Genomic DNA, 16636 nt, shown 5'->3' with positions numbered 1-16636 from the left:
ACAGGGCTGTTTTGAGTTCTCACGTTTCTTGTTTTTTTCCGTTAGTTTGTTCATGTATAGTGTCGTCAATAAATACAATGAACAACCACCACGCTGCGCTTTGGTCCGCCTCTACTTCACAAGAAGAGAACCGTTACATGTAGTCTGGGTGTTATCCGTAGACTCATGTAGCCTGGGTGTTATCAGTGGACTCATGTAGCCTGGGTGTTATCATGTAGTCTGGGTGTTATTCGTAGACTCATGTAGCCTGGGTGTTATCCGTGAACTCATGTAGCCTGGGTGTTATCAGTGGACTCATGTAGCCTGGGTGTTATCATGTAGCCTGGGTGTTATCATGTAGCCTGGGTGTTATCATGTAGCCTGGGTGTTATCCGTGGACTCATGTAGCCTGGGTGTTATCATGTAGCCTGGGTGTTATCATGTAGCCTGGGTGTTATCCGTGGACTCATGTAGCCTGGGTGTTATCCATGGACTCATGTAGCCTGGGTGTTATCCGTAGACTCATGTATCCTGGGTGTTATCATGTAGCCCGGGTGTTATCATGTATCCTGGGTGTTATCATGTAGCCTGGGTGTTATCATGTAGCCTGGGTGTTATCATGTAGCCTGGGTGTTATCCGTGGACTCATGTAGCCTGGGTGTTATCCGTGGACTCATGTAGCCTGGGTGTTATCCGTAGACTCATGTATCCTGGGTGTTATCATGTAGCCCGGGTGTTATCATGTATCCTGGGTGTTATCATGTAGCCTGGGTGTTATCATGTAGCCTGGGTGTTATCCGTAGACTCATGTAGCCTGGGTGTTATCATGTAGCCTGGGTGTTATCGTGTGGCCTGGGTGTTATCCGTGAACTCATGTAGCCTGGGTGTTATCAGTGGACTCATGTAGCCTGGGTGTTATCATGTAGCCTGGGTGTTATCCGTGGACTCATGTAGCCTGGGTGTTATCATGTAGCCTGGGTGTTATCCGTGGACTCATGTAGCCTGGGTGTTATCTGTGGACTCATGTAGCCTGGGTGTTATCCGTGGACTCATGTAGCCTGGGTGTTATCCGTGGACTCATGTAGCCTGGGTCCCAGTCTGTCTCTGCTCTCTTGCCAAATAGAACAAACATATCTGGGACCAGTCTAGACACTCATGACCGATTTCAATATCCTTCTATTCATCTAACATCTATCAGCCCTCTGTTAGTAGGTCTGCTTCTCCTTCAAATGTCTCTATGAACCAGATCTATCAGCAATCCATTAGTAGGCCTGCTTCTCCTTCAAATGTCTCTATGAACCAGATCTATCAGCAATCCATTAGTAGGCCTGCTTCTCCTTCAAATGTCTCTTTGAACCAGATCTATCAGCAATCCATTAGTAGGCCTGCTTCTCCTTCAAATGTCTATATGAACCAGATCTATCAGCAATTCATTAGTAGGCCTGCTTCTCCTTCAAATGTCTCTTTGAACCAGATCTATCAGCAATCCATTAGTAGGCCTGCTTCTCCTTCAAATGTCTCTTTGAACCAGATCTATCAGCAATCCATTAGTAGGCCTGCTGCTCCTTCAAATGTCTCTATGAACCAGATCTATCAGCAATCCATTAGTAGGCCTGCTTCTCCTTCAAATGTTTCTATGAACCAGATCTATCAGCAATCCATTAGTAGGCCTGCTTCTCCTTCAAATGTCTCTATGAACCAGATCTATCAGTAATCCATTAGTAGGCCTGCTTCTCCTTCAAATGTCTCTTTGAACCAGATCTATCAGCAATCCATTAGTAGGCCTGCTTCTCCTTCAAATGTCTCTATGAACCAGATCTATCAGCAATCCATTAGTAGGCCTGCTTCTCCTTCAAACGTTTCTATGAACCAGATCTATCAGCAATCCATTAGTAGGCCTGCTTCTCCTTCAAATGTCTATATGAACCAGATCTATCAGCAATCCATTAGTAGGCCTGCTTCTCCTTCAAATGTCTCTTTGAACCAGATCTATCAGCAATCCATTAGTAGGCCTGCTTCTCCTTCAAATGTCTCTTTGAACCAGATCTATCAGCAATCCATTAGTAGGCCTGCTTCTCCTTCAAATGTCTCTTTGAACCAGATCTTGTATTATATCATTTGTAAACTTCGAAAGGATCAAACTGAAGGGCACACATGCCTCCTCAGCCCCCTCAGTCTCTAACCGGGCATGAAGCCTCTGGGAAGTGCTGTTTCTAAGCTTCAGTTTCAGCCATCACCTTCCTGAATGCATTGTGATTGTATTACAGTCAGATGTGCTCCATCTATTGGCGCCCTGCTCTAAAAGAGGTCTGTCGTGGGTATTGTGATTAGGTTACTCTGTGTTTATGCCACTTTACTCCTAACCTGATAATGTGTCCTGTCCTCTCTGTGTCCTGTCCTCTCTGTGTCCTGTCCTCTCTATGTCCTGTCCTCTCTGTGTCCTGTCCTCTCTATGTCCTGTCCTCTCTATGTCCTGTCCTCTCTGTGTCCTGTCCGCTCTGTGTCCTGTCCTCTCTGTGTCCTGTCCTCTCTATGTCCTGTCCTCTCTATGTCCTGTCCTCTCTGTGTCCTGTCCTCTCTGTGTCCTGTCCTCTCTATGTCCTGTCCTCTCTATGTCCTGTCCTTTCTATGTCCTGTCCTCTCTGTGTCCTGTCCTCTCTGTGTCCTGTCCTCTCTGTGTCCTGTCCTCTCTGTGTCCTATCCTCTCTATGTCCTGTCCTGTCGGTGTCCTGTCCTCTCTGTGTCCTGTCCTCTCTATGTAATGTCCTCTCTGTGTCCTGTCCTCTCTATGTCCTGTCCTCTCTATGTCCTGTCCTCTCTATGTCCTGTCCTTTCTATGTCCTGTCCTCTCTGTGTCCTGTCCTCTCTGTGTCCTGTCCTCTCTGTGTCCTGTCCTCTCTATGTCCTGTCCTCTCTATGTCCTGTCCTCTCTATGTCCTGTCCTCTCTGTGTCCTGTCCTCTCTGTGTCCTGTCCTCTCTGTGTCCTGTCCTCTATGGCTGAGTCTCTTTAGTAAAGAGAGGAGCTTTAATTAATTTCTTCATGACTTCCCTACAGTATCTAAGCTGTTGTCAAGTTGTCTGTCTTGGCAAGACAGCGCCGAGTTATCTGTTTTGTCACACTCCATCTTTTAACAGCTATCATCCCTCCCCTCCTTTTCCTCCTCCTCCTCCCTGCCTCCGTCCAACACCCCACCGTGGCCACTATCATCCCTCCCTTCCTCCTCCTCCTCCTCCTCCTCCTCCTCCTCCTCCCTACCTCCGTCCAACACCCCACCGTGGCCACTATCATCCCTCCCTTCCTCCTCCTCCTCCTCCCTGCCTTCGTCCAACACCCCACCATGGCCACTATCATCCCTCCCTTCCTCCTCCTCCTCCTCCTCCTCCTTGCCTCCGTCCAACACCTCACCGTGGCCACTATCATCCCTCCCTTCCTCCTCCTCCTCCTCCCTGCCTCCGTCCAACACCCCACCGTGGCCACTATCATCCCTCCCTTCCTCCTACTCCTCCTCCTCCTCCCTGCCTCCGTCCAACACCCCACCGTGGCCACTATCATCCCTCCCTTCCTCCTTCTCCTCCTCCTCCTCCTCCTCCCTGCCTCCGTCCAACACCCCACCGTGGCCACTATCATCCTTCCCTTCCTCCTCCTCCTCCTCCTCCTCCTCCTCCTCCTCCTCCTCCTCCCTGCCTCCGTCCAACACCCCACCGTGGCCACTATCATCCCTCCCTTCCTCCTCCTCCTCCTCCCTGCCTCCGTCCAACACCCCACCGTGGCCACTATCATCCCTCCCTTCCTCCTCTTCCTCCTCCTCCTCTCTGCCTCCGTCCAACACCCCACCGTGGCCACTATCATCCCTCCCCTTCCTCCTCCTCCTCCTCCCTACCTCCGTCCAACACCCCACCGTGGCCACTATCATCCCTCCCTTCCTCCTCCTCCTCCCTGCCTCCGTCCAACACCCCACCGTGGCCACTATCATCCCTCCCTTCCTCCTCCTCCTCCTCCCTGCCTCCGTCCAACACCCCACCGTGGCCACTATCATCTCTCCCTTCCTCCTCTTCCTCCTCCTCCTCCCTGCCTCCGTCCAACACCCCACCGTGGCCACTATCATCCCTCCCCTTCCTCCTCCTCCTCCTCCCTACCTCCGTCCAACACCCCACCGTGGCCACTATCATCCCTCCCTTCCTCCTCCTCCTCCCTGCCTCCGTCCAACACCCCACCGTGGCCACTATCATCCCTCCTTCCTCCTCCTCCTCCTCTTCCTCCTCCTCCTCCCTGCCTCCGTCCAACACCCCACCGTGGCCACTATCATCCCTCCCTTCCTCCTCCTCCTCCTCCTCCCTGCCTCCGTCCAACACCCCACCATGGCCACTGTTACCATAGCCAACTACTGTGGCCTTAAGACGGGTGACCGATTCAACTTTGACCTTTTTTAATTTACTACTTTCATTACAGTGTCCCGGACCTCTCCGTACCTGGGCATGCAGGCTGCGTCTCCCCGGGGGGGGGGGGGGGGGGGGGGGACATGCAGTCCGAGAGGCCTGTCAGAGTAACGAGTTATAGACAGACCTACCTTGCCTCTCGTCGTTCCACTGGACCTTAGCCAATCAGAGACCAGCGCAGAGCAGATATGGGTTTACATACTATTCAAAAGTCTTTGAAATACATTTAGCATTGGATTTAGCCATTATTAAGTTCCAGATGGGTTAGGTTAGGACTTTTGCAGGCTCTTCTATTGGTTCCATTGTGACAGGCAAGCTCATTGAAGCCCAGGTAATGTATTAGAAATGATCATATTGGAATAGTACTTGAACCCAGGTCTGGTACAGAGAAGCAGAGAGGTGCATACGGGGCTCAATTGAATTAGGAGGGGGGGGGGTTGTGCCTAAAGGCCGTTGTAATATCTCTCAGCCTGCTGTCACCCCCCTCTCTCAGCCTGGCCAAGAACTCCTGGGGGGGAGGAATCAGATTTCAACACTTACTATTTAAAACCTTAATCTCCATGAGGGTTTCTCCTGTTACATCACTACACCATAATACAGGTACCACTTCCTGGTTCTGTTACATCACTACATCATAATACAGGTACCACTTCCTGGTTCTGTTACGTCACTACAACATAATACAGGTACCACTTCCTGGTTCTGTTACATCACTACACCATAATACAGGTACCACTTCCTGGTTCTGTTACATCACTACATCATAATACAGGTACCACTTCCTGGTTCTGTTACGTCACTACAACATAATACAGGTACCACTTCCTGGTCCTGTTACATCACTACAACATAATACAGGCACCACTTCCTGGTCCTGTTACGTCACTACAACATAATACAGGTACCACTTTCTGGTCCTGTTACATCACTACATCATAATACAGGTACCACTTCCTGGTCCTGTTACATCACTACACCATAATACAGGTACCACTTCCTGGTCCTGTTACGTCACTACAACATAATATAGGTACCACTTCCTGGTCCTGTTACGTCACTACAGCATAATACAGGTACCACTTCCTGGTGTCGTATACCCTAACCCCTGGAGTGGTGTTGAACTGAAATGACTGCTGTCTCTGTCTCGTATATCCCCGTACAACAGGGGGCTGTTCCATGTTTTTGCTGATGGAGCATTTTAAACTGTATCTGAGTCACTACTCTGAGAGAGAGAGAGAGAGAGAGAGAGAGAGAGAGAGAGAGAGAGAGAGAGAGAGAGAGAGAGAGAGAGAGAGAGAGATGGAATCAAATGGATCAGTACCTTCGTGAAACTATGATCTCTGTTATCCAGATGTCCAGATCCAGACCTCGGCTAATTCCCAAACGGCACCCTAGTCCCTACGTAGTGCACTATTTTATATCAGAGCCCTATGGCACCCTATTCCATATTATATAGTGCACTACTTTATTCACAAGACATACCCCAATGTGTCCTGTTCGAAAGTAGTGCACTATATATATATAGGGAATAGGGTGCCATAGGGCTCTGATATAAAGTAGTGCACTATATAGGGAATAGGGTGCCATAGGGCTCTGATATAAAGTAGTGCACTATATAGGGAATAGGGTGCCATAGGGCTCTGATATAAAGTAGTGCACTATATAGGGAATAGGGTACCATTTGGGACGGCCCGTTCAGCAGGAAGTCATTCTCCCCGGCCTGCTCTAAGTGCTGGGATGGGAACACATTAAACAGTTGGTGTGGAGCAGAGATAAAGTCCAGTCATTTCTGCTTGACATTTAGCTCTGGGTCCAGCCAGCACTATTAGCTCTAGTCCACTTAACCATGTCTACAACCGTTAACTCACAATTACACCTGACCTAACGGCCCAGCGCCGGACAGCATCTGGCAGGAGCTGAAGTCTGGTTTTCTGATTAACCAAATAACAGTGGGGTGAAATCTGGCATAGAACATCATCAGTACATAATGTACTAGCTGGCTTGTTGTGACATTATCTTCATAACCCAAATGACAATCATTTATTAAAGACATAATTTTACATGACAACGTCAAAACATCTGGGAATAATGTCATGTTGCGATGGTCGTTATGAGTATGGTACTTTAATCAGAATTCAAGTGGTGTAACTATTCCAATGGATAAAATTATACAGCGGGGTTCCATAAACAGGAAGTAGTATTATACAGTACAGGAAGTAGTATTATACAGTACAGAGAGGTTCCATAAACAGAAGTAGTATTATACAATACAGAGAGGTTCCATAAACAGGAAGTAGTATTATACAGTACAGAGAGGTCCATAAACAGGAAGTAGTATTATACAGTACAGAGAGGTTCCATAAACAGGAAGTAGTATTATACAGTACAGAGGTTCTATAAACAGGAAGTAGTATTATACAGTACAGAGAGGTTCCATAAACAGGAAGTAGTATTATACAGTACAGAGAGGTTCCATAAACAGGAAGTAGTATTATACAGTACAGAGAGGTTCCATAAACAGGAAGTAGTATTATACAGTACAGAGAGGTTCCATAAACAGGAAGTAGTATTATACAGTACAGAGAGGTTCCATAAACAGGAAGTAGTATTATACAGTACAGAGAGGTTCCATAAACAGGAAGTAGTATTATACAGTACAGAGAGGTTCCATAAACAGGAAGTAGTATTATGCAGTACAGAGGGGTTCCATAAACAGGAAGTAGTATTATACAGTACAGAGGGGTTCCATAAACAGGAAGTAGTATTATACAGTACAGAGGGGTTCCATAAACAGGAAGTAGTATTATACAGTACAGAGGGGTTCCATAAACAAGAAGTAGTATTATACAGTACAGAGAGGTTCCATAAACAGGAAGTAGTATTATACAGTACAGAGGTTCCATAAACAGGAAGTAGTATTATACAGTACAGAGGAGTTGCATAAACAGGTCCATAAACAGGAAGTAGTATTATACAGTACAGAGGGCTTCCATAAACAGGAAGTAGTATTATACAGTACAGAGAGGTTCCATAAACAGGAAGTAGTATTATACAGTACAGAGGGGTTCCATAAACAGGAAGTAGTATTATACAGTACAGAGAGGTTCCATAAACAGGAAGTAGTATTATACAGTACAGAGAGGTTCCATAAACAGGAAGTAGTATTATACAGTACAGAGGTTCCATAAACAGGAAGTAGTATGATACAGTACAGAGGTTCCATAAACAAGAAGTAGTATTATACAGTACAGAGGGGTTCCATAAACAGGAAGTAGTATTATACAGTACAGAGAGGTTCCATAAACAGGAAGTAGTATTATACAGTATAGTCTAACATCTGAACTCTCTCACTGAGGTTTATGTGCCTTTAATATCCCTCCCTAAACCCTCCATATACCCTCCATAGACCCTCCATATACCCATAGACACTACTGTAATGTCCTCTATCAGAATACACCAACCATACCTAAACCCTCCATATACCCTCCATATACCCTCCATAGACCCTCCATAGACACTACTGTAATGTCCTCTATCAGAATACATCAAACTTCCATAGACCTTCCATAGACCCTCCATACATACTACTGTAATGTCCTCTATCAGAATACATCAACCATCCCTAAACCCTCCATAGACCCTCCATAGACCCATAGACACTACTGTAATGTCCTCTATCAGAATACATCAAACTTCCATAGACCTTCCATAGACCCTCCATACATACTACTGTAATGTCCTCTATCAGAATACATCAACCATCCCTAAACCCTCCATATACCCTCCATATACCCTCCATAGACCCTCCATAGACACTACTGTAATGTCCTCTATCAGAATACATCAACCTTCCATAGACCCTCCATACATACTACTGTAATGTCCTCTATCAGAATACATCAACCATCCCTAAACCCTCCATATACCCTCCATATACCCTCCATAGACCCTCCATAGACACTACTGTAATGTCCTCTATCAGAATACATCAACCATCCCTAAACCCTCCATATACCCTCCATATACCCTCCATAGACCCTCCATAGACACTACTCTAATGTCCTCTATCAGAATACATCAACCATCCATAGACCCTCCATAGACCCTCCATACATACTACTGTGACACAGACTGACCAGGTGAATCCAGGTGAAAGATACGATCCCTTTTTAATGTCTCTTGTTAAATCCACTTCAGTCAGTCTTAGGTGAAGGGGAGGAGTCAGGTTAAATCCACTTCAGTCAGTCTTAGGTGAAGGGGAGGAGTCAGGTTAAATCCACTTCAGTCAGTCTTAGGTGAAGGGGAGGAGTCAGGTTAAATCCACTTCAGTCAGTCTTAGGTGAAGGGGAGGAGTCAGGTTAAATCCACTTCAGTCAGTCTTAGGTGAAGGGGAGGAGTCATGTTAAATCCACTTCAGTCAGTCTTAGGTGAAGGGGAGGAGTCAGGTTAAATCCACTTCAATCAGTCTTAGGTGAAGGGGAGGAGTCATGTTAAATCCACTTCAGTCAGTCTTAGGTGAAGGGGAGGAGTCAGGTTAAATCCACTTCAGTCAGTCTTAGGTGAAGGGGAGGAGTCAGGTTAAATCCACTTCAATCAGTCTTAGGTGAAGGGGAGGAGTCATGTTAAATCCACTTCAGTCAGTCTTAGGTGAAGGGGAGGAGTCAGGTTAAATCCACTTCAGTCAGTCTTAGGTGAAGGGGAGGAGACAGGTTAAATCCACTTCAGTCAGTCTTAGGTGAAGGGGAGGAGTCATGTTAAATCCACTTCAGTCAGTCTTAGGTGAAGGGGAGGAGACAGGTTAAATCCACTTCAGTCAGTCTTAGGTGAAGGGGAGGAGTCAGGTTAAATCCACTTCAATCAGTCTTAGGTGAAGGGGAGGAGTCATGTTAAATCCACTTCAGTCAGTCTTAGGTGAAGGGGAGGAGTCATGTTAAATCCACTTCAGTCAGTCTTAGGTGAAGGGGAAGAGACAGGTTAAATCCACTTCAGTCAGTCTTAGGTGAAGGGGAGGAGTCATGTTAAATCCACTTCAGTCAGTCTTAGGTGAAGGGGAGGAGTCAGGTTAAATCCACTTCAATCAGTCTTAGGTGAAGGGGAGGAGTCAGGTTAAATCCACTTCAATCAGTCTTAGGTGAAGGGGAGGAGTCATGTTAAATCCACTTCAGTCAGTCTTAGGTGAAGGGGAAGAGTCAGGTTAAATCCACTTCAATCAGTCTTAGGTGAAGGGGAGGAGTCATGTTAAATCCACTTCAGTCAGTCTTAGGTGAAGGGGAGGAGACAGGTTAAATCCACTTCAGTCAGTCTTAGGTGAAGGGGAGGAGTCATGTTAAATCCACTTCAGTCAGTCTTAGGTGAAGGGGAAGAGACAGGTTAAATCCACTTCAGTCAGTCTTAGGTGAAGGGGAGGAGTCATGTTAATGACGGATTTTAAAGTCTTGACACAATAGAGACATGGATTGTGTATGTGTGCCATTCAGAGGGTGAACGGGCAAGGCAAAATATATAAGTGCCTTTGAACAGGGTATGATAGTAGGTGCCAGGCGCACCAGTTTGAGTGTGTCAAGAACTGCAACGTTGCTGGGTTTTTCACTCTCAACAGTTTCCCTGTGTGTATCAAGAACGGTCCACCACCCAAAGGACATCCAGCCAACTTGACACAACTGTTGGAAGCATTGGAGTCAACATGGGCCAGAATCCCTGTGGAAGGCTTTCAACACCTTGTAGAGACCCTGTGGAAGGCTTTCAACACCTTGTAGAGTCCCTGTGGAAGGCTTTCAACACCTTGTAGAGTCCCTGTGGAAGGCTTTCAACACCTTGTAGAGTCCCTGTGGAAGGCTTTCAACACCTTGTAGAGTCCCTGTGGAAGGCTTTCAACACCTTGTAGAGACCCTGTGGAAGGCTTTCAACACCTTGTAGAGACCCTGTGGAAGGCTTTCAACACCTTGTAGAGACCCTGTGGAAGGCTTTCAACACCTTGTAGAGTCCCTGTGGAAGGCTTTCAACACCTTGTAGAGACCCTGTGGAAGGCTTTCAACACCTTGTAGAGTCCCTGTGGAAGGCTTTCAACACCTTGTAGAGACCCTGTAGAAGGCTTTCAACACCTTGTAGAGTCCCTGTGGAAGGCTTTCAACACCTTGTAGAGACCCTGTGGAAGGCTTTCAACACCTTGTAGAGACCCTGTGGAAGGCTTTCAACACCTTGTAGAGACCCTGTGGAAGGCTTTTGACACCTTGTAGAGTCCCTGTGGAAGGCTTTCAACACCTTGTAGAGTCCCTGTGGAAGGCTTTCAACACCTTGTAGAGTCCACGCCCCGATGAATTGAGGCTGTTCTGAGGGTTAAAAGGGGATGCAACTCAATCATGTTTTGTACACTCAGTGTATAGCTTCACTAGTTTATCTCTCTCTCTCTGCTCAAGACAGATTGAGTTTCAATTTCCAAGTACAATCAATGTGGATATAAGGGAAAATGCATGTAATTTATATTTGCTAATAAAACACATTTAACACAGAGATAACACCAGTCTACACATTTCCTAAATACAATAACATTGACCAATGAATTGTCTTCCTGCTGAATCTGCAGGGCGCTGATTGGTTTGTTGCTGAATCTGCAGGGTGCTGATTGGTTTGTTGCTGAATCTGCAGGGTGCTGATTGGTTTGTTGCTGTATCTGCAGGGTGCTGATTGGTTTGTTGCTGAATCTGCAGGGTGCTGATTGGTTTGTTGCTGAATCTGCAGGGTGCTGCTATTTCTTCTTGTATTCAGGGAATAATTTTCTCCATGTGATATTCTGCATAACAACAGAATCAATAGAATATATTTTATCATTATACAGTGTGGGTATATACAGTACCAGTCAAAAGGTTGGACACACCTACTCATTCAAGGGTTTATCTTTATTTTTACTATTTTCTACATAAATTCCATCATTTGGTGTTTTGTTGATGGTGGTGGAAAACGCTGGTCTCAGTCGCCACTCCAGAATCTCCCAGAAGTGTTCAATTGGGTTGAGATCTGGTGACTGAGACACACACACACACACACACACACACACACACACACACACACACACACACACACACACACACACACACACACACACACACACAAACAATTTTAAACCCCCTTAGGGTTGAGATCTGGTGACTGAGACACACACACACACACACACACACACACACACACACCTTTAAACCCCTCATGCTCCATTTGAGAGCCACTGAGATCCGAAAGTCACTGAGATCTCTTCTTCTATCCACGGTAACCAAAATAATGGACAACTGGGCATTTTTATACATGACCCTAAGCATGATGGGATGTTAATTGTTAATTAACTAAGGAACCACACCTGTGTAGAAGCAAGCACCTGCTGCTTTCCATATATGTTGAATCCCTCATTTACTCGAGTGTTTCCTTTATTTTGCCAGTTACGTGTATGCCTGCAGTGAGTGCAGTCAGTAGTTGTAGGAACACATACAGTAAGTATGTTGTCGTTCACAGTTACACTCGAGTGGTTCCTTTATTTTGCCAGTTACGTGTATGTCTGCAGTGAGTACAGTCAGTAGTTGGTAGGAACACATACAGTATGTTGTCGTTCACAGTTACACTTGAGTGGTTCCTTTATACCAGTTACCTGGACTGTATATATTTATGTAAGAATCTTTTCATTTTGCATAACATCGTGATAATAATTTTGTGTATCTAGATACTCAAGGACTATTTCAGTAGTTCTTTTACCTTCTTGCCCCAAGTAGACTCCTTGGACTTCAGGTTCTCCAGCATCTCATAGGTGTTTCCCTCCTGGTCTGTGGCTGTGCTTTGTGTCCCATTTAGGCCACCGTCCCCTGGGATCTGCTCATAGGTGTTGTCAGTAATCAGATGACGGGGAGGAGATGGCCCCTCTGGAACCTCTGCATACATACTCTCCTCCTGTTGGGTAGTCTGATCCTGGGGATTTCTGCCACGGTCCCCTTCTCTCTGCCTCTGTGGTACCTTCCAGGGGGTGTCGCGGCCCTCACCAAGCCCGACAGAGGCCTGGTACAGTGGGTTGGTGCTCAGCTGATCCAGGCTTTGTGGTACACCGTGGATCCGTGGCCGGGGGCTTTCCCTGGGCTCCTGAAGAGAGTAGGCGTGGCAGGTGACCCTCTTGGGGGGATTGGGGGAGTGAGAGGTGTTGGGGAAGCAAGGGATGGTTATCCTGTCGGAGTACCCCTCCTCCTCCTCCTCCTCCTCCTCCGTGGCGTCGTCCAGGCGGGGTAGAGAGCGGCTTCGTCCATCTGGCAGGGTCAGCTCAGAGTACATGACTCCTCCTGCTGCTGTGGAGGTGTTGTTGAAGGACCAGGGACCGGTGCTCCTCCTCTGGTTCAGACTCCCAGTACTGGCCAGTCTCTCCACTTTGTTCTGGTTCGTGTGTATTTCTGCGTATTGGGTTTGACCGTGATATTTGGTCTTGGTTTGGTCATTATGTATTTCTGCATATTGGGTTTGAAAGTGAGATGTGGTCTTGTTGTGGTTAGCATGTATCTCAGCGTATTGGGTTTGAATGTGAGATGTGGTCTTGTTGTGGTTAGCATGTATCTCAGCGTATTGGGTTTGACTGTGAGATGTGGTCTTGTTGTGGTTAGCATGTATCTCAGCGTATTGGGTTTGACTGTGAGATGTGGTCTTGTTGTGGTTAGCATGTATCTCAGCGTATTGGGTTTGACCGTGATATTTGGTCTTGGTTTGGTCATGATGTATCTCAGCGTATTGGGTTTGAGACGTGCTCTTGTCAGACAAGGTTCCACTCAGAGAGTGGGTCAGAGGTGGGCCTCGCCTTGGGACTGGAGGTACTGCTTGCTAAAGACAGAACACAGGAAATACATTGGGTTTTTACTCATAGAATATTTCTGTATGAAATGTGCTGAGGTTAAAGGTCACCGGAAGATGAACTAATACCACTGGAAATGTTTCCTACGCCACAGGTCATGACCCTGTCGGGTAATACCATGTCATTACGTCACCGCCTATAACCTGACTTCAGCCATCGTAGCGCGCTAGCCTACTGTACCTGTGGGAGGGACTTCCTGCCAATGGATACTGTTGATGTCAACTTCCTGTTGTTGGTTTTGGGCGGCAGCACGGGTGGCACTGCAGGGGGCTGCCTAGTTGGCGGCAGGTCATTCCATTGGTGCTGCTCGTTCCGTGGGTCGTTCCGTGGGTCGTTCCGTGGGTCATTCCGTGGGTCATTCCGTGGGTCATTGTGATGGTCATTCTGTTGGTGTTGGTCATTCTTCTGTTCGTTCTGCTGGTCCCAGTAACTTCTCAGGGCTCGGACACTGACCCCACCGGTCTTCTTCTTCTCTTTGGCCTCTAACTGCACCACATCATACAGCTCTCCTGAGCTTGACTAAAACACAGCACACAGATAGACTGGGGTGAACACAGCACACAGATAGACTGGGGTGTCATGAGAAGATACAACACAGATAGACTGGGGTGTCATGAGAAGATACAACACAGATAGACTGGGGTGTCATGAGAAGATACATCACAGATAGACTGGGATGGCATGAGAAGATACAACACAGACCAGAGATAGACTGGGGTGGCATGAGAAGATACAACACAGATAGACTGGGATGGCATGAGAAGATACAACACAGACCAGAGATAGACTGGGGTGGCATGAGAAGATACAACACAGATAGACTGGGATGGCATGAGAAGATACAACACAGACCAGAGATAGACTGGGGTGGCATGAGAAGATACAACACAGATAGACTGGGATGGCATGAGAAGATACAACACAGATAGACTGGGATGGCATGAGAAGATACAACACAGATAGACTGGGATGTCATGAGAAGATACAACACAGATAGACTGGGATGGCATGAGAAGATACAACACAGATAGACTGGGATGGCATGAGAAGATACAACACAGATAGACTGGGATGTCATGAGAAGATACAACACAGATAGACTGGGATGGCATGAGAAGATACAACACAGATAGACTGGGATGTCATGAGAAGATACAACACAGATAGACTGGGATGGCATGAGAAGATACAACACAGATAGACTGGGATGGCATGAGAAGATACAACACAGATAGACTGGTATGGCATGAGAAGATACAACACAGATAGACTGGGATGGCATGAGAAGATACAACACAGATAGACTGGGATGGCATGAGAAGATACAACACAGATAGACTGGGATGGCATGAGAAGATACATCACAGATAGACTGGGATGGCATGAGAAGATACAACACAGATAGACTGGGGTGTCATGAGAAGATACAACACAGATAGACTGGGATGGCATGAGAAGATACAACACAGATAGACTGGGATGGCATGAGAAGATACAACACAGACCACAGATAGACTGGGGTGGCATGAGAAGATACAACACAGATAGACTGGGGTGGCATGAGAAGATACAACACAGATAGACTGGGATGGCATGAGAAGATACAACACAGATAGACTGGTATGGCATGAGAAGATACAACACAGATAGACTGGGATGGCATGAGAAGATACAACACAGATAGACTGGGATGGCATGAGAAGATACAACACAGATAGACTGGGATGGCATGAGAAGATACAACCTCCTACCTGACAACAGTATGTAGAGGTGAGGGACTCTGTCATGTTATTGGTTCTCCTACCTGACAACAGTACGTAGAGGTGAGGGACTCTGTCATGTTATTGGTTCTCCTACCTGACAACAGTACGTAGAGGTGAGGGACTCTCCAAAGGGCTGGATGGGATGGACTCTGTAGTGCTCTATCAGTTCCGTGAGGCTGTGGTGAGGCTGGTCGTCCCCGGAGATAGCGAACAGTCCAGCTTGGTCCTGGTTGATCACAAAATGGCGGCAGCGATCTTGTCCTCTTGAGGAAGAGTACAGGTTTAGTGAAGATGAGACGTGACGGCATGAGAAGACACAATACTGACTACAAACCTTGTTCTGGTGTAACAGTGTGTGAGCAAACTAAATAGACTTCCTGTTCATTCCTTCTATTGAACAGAACCTTCTGGAAAGAAAAAAAAAAACACATGCAATTGCAATCTTTTAAACCTTTCCCAACCCACTGTAGGCTAAGCTGCACATTTAAAGGAATGAAATGATATGTTAATGTTTTGTTATGAAGTGTCTTTAGGTAACCAAACCAGTACGAGGAATCACTTGTATGAGAGGATGTATCCTACGGCTTTGTCACTGAGTCTGATGAGAAAACATCCCAGAGGCTTGTCTCTCAGCTGATCCTCTGCTTCCCTGACAGGAAGGGAGGAAGTAGAGGACAGAATACGCTGTCAACTGATTTCACAGGGAAATTAGCTTTAATACACTGTAGAGCACATTGTTACATATTGTTTTATCTTTATCTCTTTCCCTCTCTCTCTCTCTGTCTCTCTGTCTCTCTCTCTCTCTCTCTCTCTCTCTATGTCTCTCTCTGTCTCTCTCTCTTTCCCTCTCTCTCTCTCTGTCTCTCTGTCTCTCTGTCTCTCCCTCTCCCTCTTTATCTCTCTCTCTCTCTCTCTCTCTCTCTCTCTCTCTCTCTCTCTCTCTCTCTCTCTCTCTCTCTGTCTCTCCCTCTTTATCTCTCTCTCTCTCTCTCTCTCTCTCTCTCCCTCATTCTCTCTCTCCCTCTTTATCTCTCTCTCTCTCTCTCCCTCATTCTCTCTCTCCCTCATTCTCTCTCTCTCCCGCTCTCTCCCCTCTCTCTCCCTCATTCTCTCTCTCTCTCCCTCTCTCTCCCTCTCTCTCTCTCTCTCTCTCTCTCCCTCATTCCCTCTCTCTCTCCCTCTCTCTCTCTCCCGCATTCTCTCTCTCTCTCTCCCTCTCTCTCTCTCTCTCTCTCCCTCATTCTCTCTCTCTCAACGCTCTAACCACTAGGCTACCTGCCGCCCCTCCATTCTAACCACTAGGCTACCTGCCGCCCCTCCACTCTAACCACTAGTCTACCTGCCACCCCTCCACTCTAACCACTAGGCTACCTGCCGCCCCTCCACTCTAACCACTAGTCTACCTGCCACCCCTCCACTCTAACCACTAGTCTACCTGCCACCCCTCCACTCTAACCACTAGTCTACCTGCCTCCCCTCCACTCTAACCACTAGTCTACCTGCCGCCACTCCACTCTAACCACTAGTCTACCTGCCTCCCCTCCACTCTAACCACTAGTCTACCTGCCACCCCTCCACTCTAACCAC

General features: G+C 46.9%; 1 protein-coding gene across 1 annotated transcript in view; it reads right to left on the bottom strand.

The window, feature by feature from the left end:
• Window positions 1–10986: 10986 nt before the first annotated feature.
• sh2d7 (SH2 domain containing 7) overlaps window positions 10987–16636 on the bottom strand; it is a 7645-nt gene continuing 1995 nt past the window's right edge. The window contains exons 2-6 of the mRNA XM_090221981.1: window positions 15609–15698; window positions 15144–15312; window positions 13467–13805; window positions 12155–13255; window positions 10987–11207 (exon numbers count right to left, since the gene is read on the bottom strand). Of these exons, the coding sequence (XP_090078107.1) occupies window positions 11163–11207; window positions 12155–13255; window positions 13467–13805; window positions 15144–15312; window positions 15609–15698 (1744 nt within the window). The 3' untranslated portion in view covers window positions 10987–11162. The remainder of the gene's footprint in view (window positions 11208–12154; window positions 13256–13466; window positions 13806–15143; window positions 15313–15608; window positions 15699–16636) is intronic.

The sequence above is a fragment of the Oncorhynchus mykiss genome, chromosome 26, assembly GCF_057628025.1.
Source record: "Oncorhynchus mykiss isolate SJ-2025 chromosome 26, ASM5762802v1, whole genome shotgun sequence".
NCBI classification, from domain to species: Eukaryota; Metazoa; Chordata; class Actinopteri; order Salmoniformes; family Salmonidae; genus Oncorhynchus; species Oncorhynchus mykiss.
Note: the sequence above shows the minus strand (reverse complement) of the source record. Positions and strands in the feature narration are given on the sequence as shown.